Here is an 18598-nt window from a genome sequence, read left to right as displayed (position 1 = left end):
TGCTGAACAAAAACTTCGGACATAATTTTATATTTAGAAAATTGGAAGCGAATGTTTGGGATAAGATAACGTCACATTAATACAGTATCGTATATGGCGGTTAGTTGAGTTCGCTGTCTCCGAATATCGGTGAGAAGAACGGACGTACGTCACCGATGTATACGAGAGACCGGGAAGAAAAGAGGCATAAGAGACAGCGGGAGATGGAGCGGAAGAGAAGAAGAAGAAGAAGCAAGAGGAGGAGAAGGCTGGCGAGGCCAGTCTTATCCCGAGGGAGCGGAGGCAACATGGGAAACCAATTAGCCGAGGAACGCCGCCACCGTGCCGTTAGATATGAAGCGGGCTCGATAGTACCCACCCGCCGACCGGGCGCGAGTTGCTGGTTGCTGCCGGTTTCGACCGTGTCGTTGCCGGTACGTTGCCCGCCGTTATCGCCGGCACCCGCAAACCGTGGACCATCCTTCAGCGGCATTCAACCCCAAGTGGCAAGATCGACGGCGCATGGGAATTAAAATCCTGCCGCTTCAGCGACGCCTACCTCGAGATATCGCGTAGAATGCGAGAGAATTATCTGACGTTTTTCTCTTCTTTTAACCGCCTTCTTTTTTTTTATACAATATCATATCGTTGCACAAGCAGATGTGTCCTCTAATACAACATAATATATGAGAGATGCAATCTTGCGGCTAGTGCGTTTGACAATCGAATCTGGATACTTAACGCTTCCAACGTTTTGGGTAATTATTTTGATCTCTAAGTGATGTTAATTGAATATTAATACGACGTTGACGCGAATAAAATATTCTTGCGAAAACTATTTAATGCATGGCGTTGAATAATTTAACGTGATTTCATTTAGGAATGCACATATTTCACAATTCAATTTTACATACACAGTATGTGTGTGTGTGTGTGTGTGTTTCATTACTTTAAATTAAATAAATTTTATATATAAAATATAGCATAAAATTTTGAAAGGAAGAATAAGAAACGCGTATTCTTGGATTAATTAATTTCCGAGAATATAACGGATCATCTTTGTACAAACTTCTTGCCCGGTATCTCATATTACCGCGTTAATCTCGAGAATTCGGAGGAGGTTGTTCGTCAGCGCGGATCACCTACGGCGCGCTGCCGGTTTTTCGTAGTCGCGGCGGTTTTTTGAGATAGACGATCATTTGGGAGTCTAATTTATACGACGGTTAAATTAAAATGACTGCGGCGGCGGCGAAACGAGAGAGGTGGACGCATCTGCAAATCTCCATCAAGTCCGAGAGAACGGCGGACGAGGGCGAGCGAGATAGTAAGCATGTGAAAGAACGAAAGGCAGGCACTGTATATACAGAGCCGGGAAGTCGAGAGGCTCTTACGTGAAGAGAGGAGGAGGTACAGGGAGTACCTCGAGAGAGAGAAGGGACTATGTCGTGATTAGGGAGGAATGTTGATTAGATCCATCAGCTGGTCGAGTACGGGCCCTTCCTTCTCGCTGGACCTTTTGCCTCTTAAATCTCCCTTCCTCTCTCGCGTCTTTCTGACCTAAACTCAGTTCTGTTCCCGTAAAGTTCCTGCTCCCGAACTGAATTCATCACACGCTCGTTCTTTTCTTTGCGATGTTGAAACTATTCTGTTAAAGAGATTATACACATACTACAATAATTTTTAATTATATATAAAGTAAAAAAATTAAGTCTGATTATATATAAAATTACATATAGTTAAAGTTATAAATTATACATTTATACATTATCACATGTATTATTTCATATACATTATAATATATTATAATTGTATTTTTTCTACTAGATTTAATTCCGTTGCGAGAGAAGAAGCATAACGCGTTTTTAACGTTCGAAGCAAATATTCGGAAAAATTCGATATCGCAAATATCTCGTGGAATTTTACGGTATGCAGGAGCCTAGCATTTTGATATCTAGGATCGAAACCCGTTTTCGTGGCGAACACGTTTCCGATAACACGCGCCAATAGCACCAGCCAAAAGCGATGGATGCAGTAGGAGTCGTAAAAGCAACAGCACGAATCTGGGCTTGGTTTTATTGACACAACGCGCCAAATACCCCGATTCCATATTTATGACTGACCGTCTTCCTCACCGTCTTCCTTAAAGTATCGCTCACTCGTGCATTCATCCCGTGAAAGGAAACGGACGCTGGCCGAAGCTCCAAAACAGGCTGCTGCCTCGGTCTCGTTCTTTCTCCCATCTCACCTCAGCCGCCATAAATTTGTTTCGTTTATACGAGCGTTTTAAAATCATTCGCTGGTCAGGTGTACACCTTGTTAAAATTTAAACTCGTGGCTATTTAATCGCTCGAATCTTGTGGCTATCATTAGGTCGGCCTCTAAAATCCCACCTACAACATGTTTTTTTTTTGTGCTCCTTTACTCTATAAATCCGTTATGCATTATTTATCTCTTTAAATCGAATGTGATCTCTCTCGACGGAGAGAGAAAATATCTTTTCTGATCGAAGTGATTTAAATACGCGAGATTTTTTACTCGGTATACTAAAGATACTTTACACTATTTCTAAAGACGAAGACGGACAATTTTCCGTTTTTTTCTTCGTGGATACTTAAAAAGCGCTCTGACATAAGTCGATGTTATATTCCTTCGGGGCAAATAACCCAGTTACCTTGAGAATCTATCGCGGATACGTCTCGTTTAGTTCGTGGCTGGATGACTGCGATGCCGGCACGATATTCCATTACGAAGGAAATGTAAATATAATTGTAGCGTGCTGACATAACGGTAAGATAATCCGCCAAGCGGAGGCGCTGCCACTGCAATAAATCGTAATTTATGATCCCTATACGCCCGCCGGTATCGCCGAGAAATTCAAGACTACACGGACTAGAAGTCTTCTCTCTTTCTCTTTCTTTGGAGTTCATTACTCTGTCTCCTTTTCACCCGCTTTCTCTCTCTCTCTCTCTCTCTCTTTCTCTCGCGTTCATTTCTGCCCGCTCTCACTCCGCTCTATGGAACGATTAAGAAGTCAGAGACTCTAGATGTGGGTCCAGTCGATGGGCATGCTTACACAATGTGCTGCCTTGCCTCCATAATCTATCCGTCTCTATCTAGTCACTCTGTCGATCTCTCTCCTACTTGGACCCGTTAGTTTCCTCCGTCTTTATCGCGCCTATCCGCCTCGTTTATGTCTTGTTCTCTTAGCCTCCTCTCAAGCGTTCTTGAGCACCAATAAATTAATTGCAGAGATTTACGTATCTCGCCTGTAAACCAGTCAGCGAGACTAATGCCCGGCCTCTAATTACATAATTATATGGCATTATGTTACACCGCGGCCAATTAATACATGCGTACGATAATTTAAAAGCGCGATTCGCGAGATCAAATTGCGTATTCTCGCAATCTCGCGCGATTCCGCTCCAAAATGCGATTCATGCTCCAGATCGCCGAATACGCGCGCGGTACATGTGACGCACCCTGTATGCCGCATTTCGACGAGCGATCGTAACTTATCGTCCGCCAGGATGGCAGTAGTGAACACGCGCCGGCAATGCTTTATGACGGATATTAAAAGCGATTCCCGATTCCAATCGCTTACATTTACACGCAACAATTTTTATGAGATATTATGCGTTCTGCGGGACATTTCGTAACGTAATGACGACTTTAACTATGCCGGAAGTCAAGGCGCAAACCGATATTGCCTGACGCTATCGCTCGGTCTTCGGGATCGGGTTTTCGTCCTTCCCCCATATAGATTTCGCAAATCGTTCTTCCGAGGGGCTTTTTCGATGACTATTGCTTCCTCTCGAGGACGTATTCTCGTGGTCTAGAAAAGACATTCTTACCCGACGGGAAGGAAACGTACGGTATGAACGAGCGGGGGTGGAATATGAGATGCGGGCAACTGATTTATTTAAGGGGCAGGCCAGACATCCGGTTTGTCGAATTACACTTTAAGAGTGCCCATAGTAGACGGACTGGCATATACAGACAGAGACGGACGGCGGGACGGACATGCGAGTGAGAGGCAACGACGTGGAACGAGAGCGCGTAGCACGTCGACCCGTTAACCCGTTTATCATTGCATCGACACGAGTCACGCGGTGGACCCTACTGGCCACTTAAAAAACGGCGATTCAGCCTTTAGTAGGAAGTGACGTCAGGTTTAGAGGTATATCGTAAGCCACATCCATACGCGACGTAAATCTCATTGTTTTTATCAAATGATTGAAATCTACCGAGAGGATGATGGCGATTTGATGAGCGTATTCATTTGAGATCCCTTAATAATTATTTTTAATTGCGTGTGGTCATTCCAGGATTCTAAGATAAAATAAGATTTGATAATGCGTTGTGTAAAACGATTGAAGAATTATTTTAAAAATCGCTGCAGCACTTCAAGAACCGCGAAAAAATTAGACTTAATCTAATTTTTCACGCGAGAGAATTGAAATAATATCGTCCGGCCAATTATTGTGATAATAAATTTATTTATGATCTGAAGATCATCCGCCGACCATGTCGACCATGATCCCTTGTTTTACGTTGGGTGCCAGTAGGAAGCGGACCGGCGACGACCGATGCATTATTAATGTCCCCCTTAGTCGTTCGTTACCACTCTCGTGTATTTACTTGCTCGTGCAATCTATAGGCCCTGCAGTCCCTGAGCAAATAGTCATTCAAGGATCGTGAGCGATTAGTCAAATCAGAGTGAAGACTTCTGATTTTACCTGTGCCTATTGTGCTCCTGCCTGAGATTTTATGATAAGAAAAAGTTTTGAGGGAATAGCCTAAATTTAGCTTTTAACTCAGTAATTTTTTTAATTGATATAGTAATTCTCTCTTTTGAGACTTTATAAATATTTTTCTTTTTGAAAAACGATAAAAGAGAGATATTTAAAAAAGTACATTTAACAATAAAAAGTAAAAACAAGTTTCTTGTTTTTTTTTTTTCTGTTCTATAAATGACAATATGCAATTATAATTGTTTAACGTAATTGTTTACTTAGTGTTTCTTATATTTTGTTCCTTAAATGTTGCTGCATATTTGTCCACGATAGCTCGTACAAAGCAGTAAATTCACGTGACATGTCTCCGCGTCAGCAGAGATCTAGAGTTGACCGTGTAACGATTTCATGCGAGATACGAGAGCAGGCAATCGAGAGAGGGAGCGAGTCGGTACATTATCGCGAAGATGACGCCTATGACAGCATGTGGGAGTAGCTGTCACTCATTGTTGCCTGGCCAGACGTGATATACCCAGACATTTCGCTTCGTGATATCGAGAGATTCGCCCGCTTCAAATTCTTACCCTTCGACCTCGCGACGGGATCAATAAACTGGCACGTGCAAACACGACTTTTTTCACGACGATTCCGATAAAAAGTACGAAAAGCTGTTTTTACCTAAACAGATCGTCGTTTTTCGAAGAACGCAACGTCGCGCGCGGACAGAAAAAATTCGATGCTCGAAAAATGAAGCCAATGACCCTGAAGATCAGCCGGTCCGTTCATCGTACGATCGTTATGAGGAATCATTCAATGAATATCCTCTTCGCACGCCTTCATCTCGCGGCTGTAATAACACTTTGAGGCACGTCAATGAGGAGCGGCAAATTGCCTTAGATTGATCTACGATTTGTTGTTCGTATACCATCAAGTAATTCATGGCAGGAGGAGAAAGTTTGCTGAACTCGCGGGCGTTTCTTCCCTCGCATTCCGTACGGAAAATTCCAACGATGCGCACGGTGACGATACTACGAAAATCTAGAATATTTTTTCCTTCTTTTCACTCTTGTCATTTCTTTGCGAAACTAATCACGTATTTATGGATGGTACTGTACATTGCCGTCGATTCCGCGGTGGATCCGTCTCGTTTCTATCCTCCTACAGCGATGGAGATTCTATACGAGTGTCATTATCACACGGCTACACCTGCGGAATAAACGATGGAATATTTTACGATGGACATTCGTCGCGCGCTCCCAGCAAATCTGTTGATTCGTAAGTCGTGCGCGTCCCGCTGGACTATCTCGAGTCATTTAAGTATGCCGGCAGCATTTTCGTGGAGAGATACGTGTGCTCCGTCTTTAATCGAGATCGAAAACAGCTCGACGCGCGTCCATCAATGGACCTTGTATATATTGGAGCGTCTGTGAGAAAACGCAAAAATCTCTTTGAAAAGTCCGAAGGTTCGAATGAAAAGAATAATTAAAATTAATCATTGATGACGAGACATTCTATTTTATGATACACTATTTTAGAGCGTTTATTAATATAAATTGCTTGATTGAATACTGTATTGTATTGTCAGTTTAACGATCGTAAATGTTATATATTTGCAATTATATGAAACTAATTATTGCTTTCCTGAGCCTGTACCAAAATGGTATATTGTAAATGATATTAACGTTGATTCTCTCTCATTCAGAAAGTTAAATAAACTATCAATCGAATTGATTACGTTTTTCTCGCACGTGGTTTTTAGTTATATATGTAGTGTCTGTGATCGAAAGAATATCCAGAGACATCGTGTATGCACGTGCGTGTCCAGCGTGAAGGCTCGAAAAAATTCCTAACGTACGTTGACGTGACACGCGCTTCACAAGGCAAACACTTTTTTACTTACACGAAAGAAGACTATTAAAAGCGAAAATAATACATATATACATGATATTATCTCACAGCAAAGCAGTGGTCGATTTTTTTTAAACTGCATATTTTCAAATTTCTGCATTTGATAACCGCGACATGTAATGTATAATATTAATAAATTTCTTTATATAAAAATAAAGGGAAACTGTGAGTGATTAAGTCGTGATTTTTTTTACGTTACAGAGGCCACCCTCCTCGTCGCTTTCGTACCCCGGCGCGGGTGCTAACGACGATGCGCGTAGTCCCGGAAGTGGCGGTACACCCGGACCCCTTAGCCAACAAGCGCCAGCCAGCCTGGACTCATCGGACCCCGGTAAGTCGTTACATTATGAGTTAGAAATGCTACAAAGAGTAGTGTCATGAGAAACTATAATTTTGCCTCTGCATTATTTAGAATACATAATAATTTTTTAACGGGGAACGGGCGGTACACCCGGACCCCTTAGCCAACAAGCGCCAGCCAGCCTGGACTCATCGGACCCCGGTAAGTCGTTACATTATGAGTTAGAAATGCTACAAAGAGTAGTGTCATGAGAAACTATAATTTTGCTTCTGCATTATTTAGAATACATAATAATTTTTTAACGGGGAACGCAGTAGCTTATTTATAAACAATTTAATGCCAAGTCTGAAAGTCACGCCGAATCGTAAATACTCGCACGCATAGCTGACGAACTACAAGGAATTTTTGGATCGATCGTTTGTGGCGGATCGATCCGTGGGACCTAAAGTAGGTCTCTTTTACGTCCAAGCACGACTCGCGCGGGTGACGATGGCTGAGGCGGGCTAATGACAATATCACGCGACGAGCAACGAGTTGATGACAATCAAGATGCGCGCGGCCAGCCGGGACCCCACGGGCCTTTTACACGCCCTTCAAATTTTACGAACACGGCCATCTACACCATCAAACTCGCGGCAACGCCATCGTCGAGGCTAATGAGCAGTCGGTCGCATTGGCGTAGTCACAGAAAATACAGCGAAGGAAAATTCATCATACTTCTAATTCTATTGCTTCGAGAAATTGACAGTTTTTTTTCCAAAACTACATAGACGCGATGCAAGATCATTCTTTTGGTTACACATTGTATTTACGCGGATAGCTTCGCGTCGCGAGAAGTTATTACATTTTTCTGGAATACGACGAGATGAGGAATATATTTTTCTACGTACTTTCCACGATTTATTTAACTGCCTTAGAGCGTGCGATAACGAGAATGTCCCTCGACAACGTCGAACGACAAATTTGGTAGCGACGAATGAACCGCGCCAATGGTTAGCGCGACCAACGGGTTCAGTCAGTTATACCGGAGGGTATACAAGTTCACGACATCATCCCATAAAGATTCATTAAGATCCGCCGTCACTATATTCGCTCTGTCGTGCCAATATTATAGTGCCGCGTGGCGTGCCATTTCGGCCAAACGTGCACGCACATACATACACACGGGTGAGAAACAAAACGGTTGATCAATAACAATCATAAATGCGCGGGTTACGACGGCCAAGCGAGAGAAGAAGAAACGACCGTCGATAATCGGAGAGAAGGAGAGAGAAGGGAGACTGGGAGAGAATAATGAATGGTAGCTTTCTCGAAATGGTGTCGCGTAATGCTCAAGTTAAGAAGCAGCCGTTGCATCTCCTCATTGTTGTCGTTGTAATATCCGACAATGCAAATGGAGCGCGTGCAACGGCCATTTTCGTGACGCGATACGAATCTGTTGAGCGAGATTTGTCGCGGAAAAATGTTGACGAGGGCCTCGCGCGAGTTTCTTTCGGTCGCGCGACCTCTCTTCGTCGTTTTAATTCCATCAATCGCTTAGATGTACAAGTTCGCGGCTCTGTAAGGTGAATGGCCTAATCGCATATTTCGATGCATGGATAATTGATACGTAAATATAAATGGTCAGAGCAGAGATTATTAATGCTTTCGAAAGCAATACGCTGCTGAGATTCGAAACGTATGATTATATATGCGCGATCATCAAATTATTATATCGTTATTTTGAACATCGCTATTCGAAAAGAAGAGATGTTGAATATAGGACAATCTTTCTGCTAACTTCAAATTATAAACTGATATTGGGGTTGAATCTCGTTCCGAAGTAATGATATCGTCTAATGGAAATGTCGCGTGCCGATGGTATTTACGAACTTTTCTGAACGTTTAATTACAAATTCGCACGAAGATTACAAGGCAAACGTATAATATTGCCTCACGCGACACGCGTGCGTACCATTGGCTTTCTACGTTGGAAAGTCTTTTGAAGGCAAAACATTTCTCGTTTCCCCGTATACAGCATACATCCGACATTGTTAAGTCATCTTCAGATTTAATAATCGCGAATTGAGCGTGCGTGTGTCGCGCGCACGAGCTACAGCTAGTTCGTGACCAGATATCAATCTTCGCGCGCGCGCACGCGGGATCTGTCGTGAAAGAGCGTAGAACCCGAGAGTTTCGCACGTGGCTGCTATGGAAAGTGTAGCCGTTGACGCACGCGAGATTGTTGAGAGAGAGAGAGAGAGAGAGAGAGAGAGAGAGAGAGAGAGAGAAAGAGAGAGGAAAAAAAATTGATAGCTCTCCTGCGCAGCGCGACAGGAACATGATAATCCGCAATCGGCGCTTTCACCGAGCGCGCGTTTAACGTACGTCCGCGAGATGAGATACGCTTGCCGCATGTCGCTTTGTTTTCTTATGCGATCCGACCAGGATACTTTGATCGAGACGCTCGACAAGAGCGTTCTTTCCTCGGAAAGAAGATCGTTCTTGTAAAAATAAAAACACGCATCGTAAATTACGTGCGGAAGTGGTGAATACAAACGTGTGTTTTAATTACGCATAAACGATTAAAAGTGTTGAAAGAATTTAATTGACATATATCACTTTACATATATCACGATTAACATATACCAGATCCGCGGAAAACCTTATCGAGCTTAGACAAATCGTTCCTGTCGACATAAATTATACTCGTTTGATAAGATCGCCGATAGCATTTATAATTATCGATTAATGGGATTATTATTATTGGAGTATCTCTCGCGCGCGACATGACACTTCCGTCTTATCGCGACGTATATACACGCGCCCGGTTTTTAATTGTGTTCTCAAAAATCTCGGGTAATTTGCAATGCAATCTATAATGTCGCATCGCATCGCGTATCTTTTCCCGATCGCGAGTGACGCCGCATGAACGTGTATGTCATTACGCGAAAGCATATCCGCGAGTTTCGAAAAACGAGGAAGCAACACGAGCGTCGAATACATTAAGCAATTAAATACTTACATCATCGCTTCGCATTGCATAAAGGTGCTCCGAAATGTCGCTAAACAATCTAACGAATCGATTTACTCTCGGTGAACAGGACAATACTATTGTTTCTTCAGTTTCCAAACTATCGCACCTCCCCCCTCAATAGTAGTATTATTTACATATATTAATTAATATAATGCAAACTTCATAATAATTAATTAAAATAAAGGCAAACAGTTGAAAAATCAGCAATGTTACCTATTATTAAGTACCATAAAATTCGTGAATTTTTTATAATCGAATAGTAAAAGACTGAAATCAATCGTTAAAATACTAAATAAGAACATTGATGGGATATCCATTTAAGGTTTTGCGATATAGACGATCGCATAAGTCGGTTAGGTTGTCTCACTCCGGCGAGTATTGACGCAGTAAACTTACTTATTCGTACAACCAGAGTTACTCATATTTAATGTCGAGATGCTATCGACGCATCCGGGGTTGTCACCGTACGTCGGGGTATTTGCTCGGTTCGCTTTCCTTTTTCCTTTTCTGTCTATCCACGGTCCTTTCCCTCTCATCATGGGCCCTCATTAACGTGCCAGCTTGTTTGCCGCGAGATATCATCGTCGACGTCCGTTTTTCGGTCGCCTTCTGCGCCGCGATAGACCGGCGACGACATCGTCGACGGACCTAATTTGTATTCCATCACTCGTTAAACGATAACCTTGTGGTGGTTTGCTGTTTGGGCAAACGTTTTCCCTCCAAGCTCCTCCATCGTACGGGAAATTGCCCGCCCTAGTGGCAGTTATTTCGACGAAACTATAGCGAGTCGATAAGATTCCTGAATCAGTCTCGGAAATACTGCCTGGAAAAAGTTTACGAGTTCGATCTATAACCTGCTAGCGCTACATTGAATATCGCTCGAGGGAAGGAGGGGGGAAGAGGAAGGAGGGAGATACATTTATCGTATCTATTCCCGAGATCAGCGCGTGCGTCGCGTATACAATAAAAATCAAAGTACGAGCGATATACGTTTGACACCCGTTTTTTAAACATTCATCGACACTTCGCGACATTTGTGTCGCTACAACCGTCCAGCGAGACTTTCATCGAGGGCTTCGATGGAGATGTCACGTGTGTCAGCCCCCGGAATGTTTTCCAGGACGGCTGGAAACGCCGCACTGACACGTGGGAAGAGCACGGGCTCGGACATTAACATATCGTGTCGCAATCGCTCGCGGATATAAACTCGTTTACCTCCTCGCGGTGGTTATAAAAGATTCTATCTCGACCTGGCTGACCGATCGCGATACACGACCTCGCGAGGAACGTATGCGCCACGTGCGCTACTTACGAGGTAAACATACCTGCCCGCACATACACGGCGATCTCGTAAAATTTAATATCCCGCGCGCGATATATCCTGCACTTTTATTCTTCGCAAACGAACGAACGTTAATTCTCTCATCAGCTGACGCCGACCAAATACGCGCTTTTAACACTACCTTGTATTCTCGAAAGCTGCGGCAATAATGTTTCATGTGCTACCACACATCGATACTTATCTATCGTTTCTTCTTTATTTTTGCATTAATCGTATCGCGCTCGACGATCATAAATGTACGGGTACACAATGCGATCGTTAAATATACTTTATATAGATGATGATAGCCTTTTTAGATCTATCTACTATCTAATCTGTTTTCAAAAGCTTTTAGATAGCTGCATCGACGATATATATTTAAATATCAATGAGATATGAAATTTGAGTTTGCGTAACTGTTTATTTTAATATATTAAATTTGAATCGCAAAATGAGAGAGAGAGAAATGCTACCATAAAAATTTTCATACAAGAGTTTTTGTCGATGCCTATGTTATACGAGAAGATAATTTACTTGATTATACAAGATATGCTAGTTCCAGGCTACAACGTCATTTCAGGAGACTTTCGTTAGGTTAATAGAGCACCATCGATTAACATCTCACCTCGGACACGGTTGACTATCTCTGAAACAATCTCGAGCCCGTATCGATCATTCTATCTTTGGAATACGCACTATCGCTCGAGCGACGAGCACAAACAGAAAAAGAATCTCCCGCGTCTCACGCCTTTTTTTTTCATTCTTCGTATTCGGACACTTTCGAGCAGATTGGGTCTTTCGATTCGACTGGAACGAGTTCTGTCAACCGACGCCTGTCCCTTCGTAACAACCTTCGACGTTCGACTTTTCGTGCCTCTCGAGAGATCCTTAATCGACGGTTCGTCGACTTCGTCTCCATCGTCTCGGCTTTTTCTCGCCTCATGATTGTACTCTCTTACCTCGTCATGCACGAAAAGGGAGAGTGTGTGAGAAAAGGAGAAACAGTTAGATATTCTCCGGTTTCTGACAACTATCGGGTTGTACGTCGGTCGACGAAGAAAGAGGCAGAATGACGATAGGGGCTGGCAACCGCGGCGGCGGGAGGGGAGGGGAAAGGGTGAGTGTGTTAAAGCGTGTACGGCGACCAAAGATCACGAGGAATTCCTGGAAATCGGCTTATATGAAGGAGAAAGAGAAGGGACGTGTCGAAGAAGGGAGATAGAAGTAATGAGGTTGATTCTCTGTTTTCTGTGTTTTCAACGGACGGCGGTATCGTTCGGTTATCGGACCGTGGCTTTTTTTTCTCGTTTCGCCCCCTTCTTTGTAAAGCCGCGCTCCTCCCTCGCACTGTTCCCGCGTCTCTCCCTCTCTCTCTCTTTTTCTCGCGGCATAATGAGGCCTTCATGTCGTGAACTTCTGCGCTTGTACCCCTTTTTCTTCTCGAGAGCGAGTCTCGGCCCTACGTAAAACGTTGTCGAACATTGGCCGGCCTCTTTCCATTGCCCTGCTGGAAACTCTCGTTCATTTTTTTTTTTTCTGTGATGCTAGATATAAATATGAAAAGATTTTTTTATAGAGTTTACATATATATACGTTATATAATACGTTATTTTAGAAGTAAAACGATGAGATTTAAATGTGTCATTTAATTTGTAATTTAACAAAGATACATACATACTAATGATTACATTCCTCAGATCGTAAATCGAACGATTTAATAGCCCGTTGCGAATTGGAAATATCCGAGACGCGACTGCAGAAATTGGCGTAACACACCTTATTATTATCGAAACCGCAGTGGCGAGAGGTTCTCAACTCGTGCACGCGCGAACGCGGATGATCGATAGCGCGCAGATGGCACCAGGAAGCGATTAAATTATGAAATGTGTACATTTGTGCAACGATACCCGCTCGCGCTCGCAACGACACGCTGTGTACAAAGTTTATGAGACGGCGGTCGGGGACGAGGAGGGGGGAGAGAAACCGGACACCGCGACATCGAAGTTAATTGGCATGTTAATGAATAATAAACTCGCGTCACATTCGCGCGCGCGCGCGGAATATCGATGGCTCTCGGGACGGCTCGATAGCCGGACGTGACAGCGCAAAAAGCTTGCACTCTCTCATTAATATCATTGTTTACTATGTCTGTCTCTAATCTCTGATTTTTGCACCCGCGAAACCGCGTCTCCATCGAACGGATGAGTCGTCAGAGTTCATTGATTTGAGCAGCGCGCGCGCTGTCCGTTATCTTCTTCCTCGGTCAATTCTCGGTAGTAGCGCTTTTTCCCGGTCCGAGATAAAAACTTTCCTTATCGGGTCCCATCCGATAGGCGGGAAACCCACGTCAGCGAGCCACAACTGCAACGCCATAAATTGGAAAGACGCTCGCCATCTGGCCGGTTGATTCTTTGAGTAATGGATAATGATAAAGTCGCGCGTCTCTTTCGGACTTGACAAAGATTCGATCATGAAGGCAATGTAACAGAGAGAAATTTCATCGTTTGAAGGAAGATAGCAGTTTCTCGCAGTGAAAACCAAAGCATCCGTTTGTCAAGCTTTTTGCGCAATTGATTAATTAGAGTATAGATAATATTAATGCATATTTGCGCATGTGTTACAGCGGGTTCTGCTCTTTGTATTATTTTTCAATGTATTGCCTGTCAGAGTGTGTAAAAATGATTGTAGCAATAATTAACAAAAATGAATACACGCGGTAATATTTATCGACCGTTTGCCAAAAACAAATTTCAGGATATTTATCTCTCTATCTCATTTCATCGGCATCCTAATAAACGTCGGTATATTCCGGGTGATTTAAAAATAGTCGTAAATTTGATCCTCTCTGGCGCGTTTTGCCTGTATCTCTCGGGCGCGCGATCGCTACGCGCGGCCCGCAGAAAAATCAATTAAACGGCTTATGTGAAATATCGGCGCAATTACGACGCGCGATTGCCAAATCTAGTCGGGCTATCGATGGCCGCATTATCAAACGTTCCCGCTCGGCTGTGTCGATTTCAGTTGCAATCCTCTCTCGCGCACCGTCAGCCGCTTTTCATCGAGCGTGCGGATTTTTATTACGCGATTCGGAGGCGTATTACCGCGCTCGGTGGAGCGTGCACGGATCCAGGGAATCGCACGCGAGATCCTTTTCCACCGAGGCGAACCAGGAGCGATTGCAAAACTGGGGTGATCGATAACGCGTTTTGCGATCGACAGATACATGCTTTGGAACGTTGCGTAACGTTACGATATACGCGGATGAAAATCGCATGGAAATGTTTTTAGCCTTTTTCAAGAATTCATAGTGAGAAACTTTCAGACGCGCAAAAAAAAAGTTTACGTGTAATATAAATTATTCAAAAAGTTATCAAAATTTTTTAATTGATGCGCGAACGAAGATAGGATATTAGAATTTACTATATGTTTAACAAAATGATGCATTAAATTACAGTCTGCAATGCGCGCGATGACAATCCGGCACATTTGACAGATCATTTTGCGAGATTTCCCCGCTTTATCGCGTTACTCGCGCGGACGTTTCGATTCTTTCGTGAGGCCATTCGTCAGCAGTTTATCGCTTCAGCGGAAATCTTGTAACCTTAACACGACATTAATTACACTTTGTAGCGTCCGAGATATGTACACATCGAGCGCGAGGCTTATCTTTTCTCACGATGCAGTCACATACGCCATGGTTCGCCGGCACCGGTTTATCGGAAATACCTCTTTTTTTTCCGTCCTCTGCAACCTCCGGGGTGTTGACGAGTCGATCGTAAATTTTCTGCTTGTCGAGGCGGTGCACGCTCCTTCCTGCTCTTTCTTTTGTTGACGTTTCATCATTTTACTTCCTTTTCTGCATTGCGTCATGTAATGTCGATACTCGCGATGAGAAACTATAGTGACAGTATTTCGTCAGTCGCGATAAATATGGAAAAAAAATGTCAGATAAAAATTTTTCTTTAAATAGAACAAAATACAACAGATGCGTAGTCTATTGTCTCAAAAATTTCGAATCAAGTTTAAAATTTTTATCAAATATTTTTTTCATTTGCAAAGGATGAAACTATGCAAAGTATTCTAGCCTTGTTTAATAAAAATAAATTGAAAAACTAAAATTTTTGAGCGATTTTCATTAAGGAATGGTTTGATTAAGCGTAATATTTTCTTTCGCGCTCATTTATTTACGCGTTCGTCGAGAAAATGTGCTCTTTATCGAGATCATTGCATGTCTCGGAAGCGCAATCGGAGAACGCTGTATCGGGAAGTCGGGTCAGAGAAAAGGGAGCCGCTTATGCGTCAAAAATACAAGCTTGTCGAGAGTGTTATAATGAATAATGCGAGTTGCGCGCCCATCACACACACACACACACTCTCGCAAAAGTCGGCTTTGCACCGATACTATATCGGCAAAGGAGGTGGAGATTGCGGCAGTGGAAGGCGCGGAGGAAGGGTTACAGCCGGTTCATTGCATGCAGTAAATTTCCTTTGGATGGTAGCAGCGTATGTGCCCCATTCCTGTTCTTCGAATAGGAAGCGAGGAAGAGAGTGCCAGAACCGGCGGAATCAACGTGTTCTTTCTCTCTTTGATTTGATCCTTGAAAAAATAGGAACAATTTTCATCTTATGATTTCCCTCTTTAATCCGGAATCGATCCAATGGTGTTATTGTGCAAACGGGACTCGATCTCGTGTCAACTGCGGACAGACGCAATTGCATATAATTTTACACATCGTCGCGGTTGAGCACCTCTGATCGACAGCTGTTTGGAGCACATAAGATAACCTAAACCAGCCCGAGCTGTCCCTAGTAGTCGGCTCGCGTGCGTATTGACGTAGTTTGTATTTTTTAACTCTCTCGTCATGCCCAAATGGTTCGGCCGCCACGCCGAGGCTCCTTTGATTGTCTTCTGGGAAGCACCGAGATTTTTTCCTTCTTGTCAGCCGGTTAGTAGATCAGCCACGAATTACCGCGAAGTCTGCCACGAAGGCCAATCAACAATGCACTCTAGCGCTTCGATTCTTCGAATATTCTCTATTGTGCAAGCGATACGAAAGAAAGCTTTTCGGTTAAATTGATGCTCATGCGATTATCCCGAAGTATTATTTGTGGTATTGCGGAATTTCTCAAAGAACATTTGTCCCTAAAAAAAAAAGATATTTTTACAATAATCATATAATACAAAAGTGCGAGTTTTAACACAGATATATAATAATTATTTTCAATAAAATAAAAATAAAAAAGAATACATTGAAATGCAACCGTCTAAGCATCAACAGTTTTTATCTTTGATAAATATCGCATGTCGAGAAATAACGAATCCGCCGTATAATACATAGCTACTTCTGTACTACCGGTAGTCCTAAACGCATTGTAACGACATGGCCCGTAAAAATTTAACGAGCGTCGAAATCTGAAAGTCGAAGATTAACGTTATCGAGAGCCGCAGACACGCGACCTTCGTTCTCTTTCGTCACCTGATTACTTGCCACCTTTCCTGTTAATTTCACGATGCACGAATTGCGATATGGAGATTTATGTGACGCGAGAGCGACCGCGATTTCGTCGGTTTCGGGTCGCGCGGACTCAGTTCGTCTCGTTTCGCCTCGCCTCGCCACGACGACGCTCGTAAATCGCTTCGGTTCCCTCGAGGGGGAACCTCACGTGACGCCTCGTCGAAGCGTATTCTTCTCGACTTTATGCCCGCGGTGGCAGTAAAATCTTATCCTTACGAGACACTCTTCCGCGCCGAGGACTAACGGGCACGACTCCCGTCGTTTGGCGCTCAAGGACCAGAGTCGTGGAAGAATATGTTCCTGTTGGATGAGACAGCATCGCGTGGTACCGTATGGCGCGTAAAACGCGTCGTTCCCGTGTCATTTAAGGCCATAATACGCTTTAGCGCGAAGAAGCACGCTTAGCCAAAGACGACGCAATGCTCCGACGAGGAATTCGGCCAGGGTCGCCCCTTTCCGATTACTGCTGTTTGAGAATAAATACGAGACTTTTGCGAACTCTGCTGCGCGGATGCACTCGCGTCATAAGTTGCAATGAAAGTAAACTCGACACTGTTCTATGAAGTGAGAATAGAGGAATTTCCCCCTGATATCTGATATATTTGAACAAATAACGCTATTTCAACAAGATTCTATGCTTTTTTTTCGAGATATTAACTTGTGGAAAATAAATTGCGACTTTTTTGTGCTCGCGTCTTTTTTGCGAGTCTCTCGCACGCATCCAAAAATGCGAAACTAGAATGTACGCTGAAAAACGCTGAAGCATGGAAAAATTGCTCGACGATTTGCTTCGCTCCACGGGAAATTCGGAGAAGTCGTATCCGAACGGCTAAGTAAGCAATGAAGCGGCTAGAATTTCGGTTAGCAACGCACAAGAAGAAGCACTCTCCTTGACCGCAAACGTCGTTTCGTTCTACAGAATTTGAGAGCCGTGTAAGCTTTTCCGCGAGAATTCATCCCTCGCTGGCGCTCGAGTTTCCCCGCGGCGGCCACCTCTTTCGCCGTTGCTCTTTTTCTCTCTCCCTCATCTCCCAGCTTTCCGACGAGCGCTTTCCTATCTGTACTTCCATCTTCTCTCTGCATTCCTTGGGGTATTACACGCCCCAGCGTGTACCACGTATCCTTCCCCTCGGCTGGCGAGGAGTCGACTCGCTCGAGCTAGTGGTCGCTGTTGCTTCCTTGGCAGTCCTCCCACAGTTTTCTACGTCGCGTAGATGGGCGAGCGAACTCGTTCAAATCCCGATGCGGCCCCAAGAACAGCGCAAACCCATTACGGATTCATCGTGCGCCATTAGCTAATTCTTCCCTTGCTCCTAACGTCTTCCTTTCCGCGTACCCTTTTACCGCTCATCGCGCCCACGCTCGTCTTCGGCTCCTTCTCTCTGTCTCTCTCTTTCTCTCTTTTACTTCGCTCCTCTTCTCTCCTTTTTCTCATCCTATTTCGTGTACTCCCATCGGACCCTTCAGCCAGCTTTCAGACTCTTGTAGACCCTTTCTAGGTACTCGGTTTCGCATTTCGTGCAAATGTTCTTGCCGCATTGTAAATGACGATGCAGTCTCGATCATCGGTCTTCTCAATTTGAGAATTTCAAAATTTTTTAAATAATTTGGATAGCGACAGAAAAAAAAAACATAAATTACAGATCAGTCGAGTTCGAGAGATTTCTTGTAATTTCGAAACGACCTCTGGCGCTCGGCCTGCCGGATGCGGAAACTGGGATACTCTGCGTTTTGGAGGGTTCTCGATACGATCGAGAGCACACTCGATTTTCCGTGGAGCATACCACGGTGTCGGCTAAAATGTATGTGGTAGCCGAGGGAAAG

The 18598-nt window shown here is 43.7% G+C and overlaps 1 protein-coding gene across 4 annotated transcripts in view; it reads left to right on the top strand.

Annotated features, from left to right (window-relative positions):
• The window catches only part of LOC115234269 (homeobox protein homothorax), a 403166-nt gene that overhangs the window by 108428 nt on the left and 276140 nt on the right, over window positions 1–18598 (top strand). For all 4 annotated transcript variants that reach the window (XM_029805219.1, XM_029805218.1, XM_029805217.1 and 1 more), the window contains exon 7: window positions 6822–6951. In XM_029805219.1, coding sequence (XP_029661079.1) covers window positions 6822–6951 — 130 coding nt within the window. The remainder of the gene's footprint in view (window positions 1–6821; window positions 6952–18598) is intronic.

This window comes from Formica exsecta, unplaced genomic scaffold, assembly GCF_003651465.1.
Source record: "Formica exsecta isolate Colony F162 unplaced genomic scaffold, ASM365146v1 scaffold2, whole genome shotgun sequence".
NCBI lineage: Eukaryota > Metazoa > Arthropoda > Insecta > Hymenoptera > Formicidae > Formica > Formica exsecta.
The sequence above is the reverse complement of the archived record's forward strand: the minus strand, read 5'-3'. Positions and strand labels throughout refer to the sequence as shown.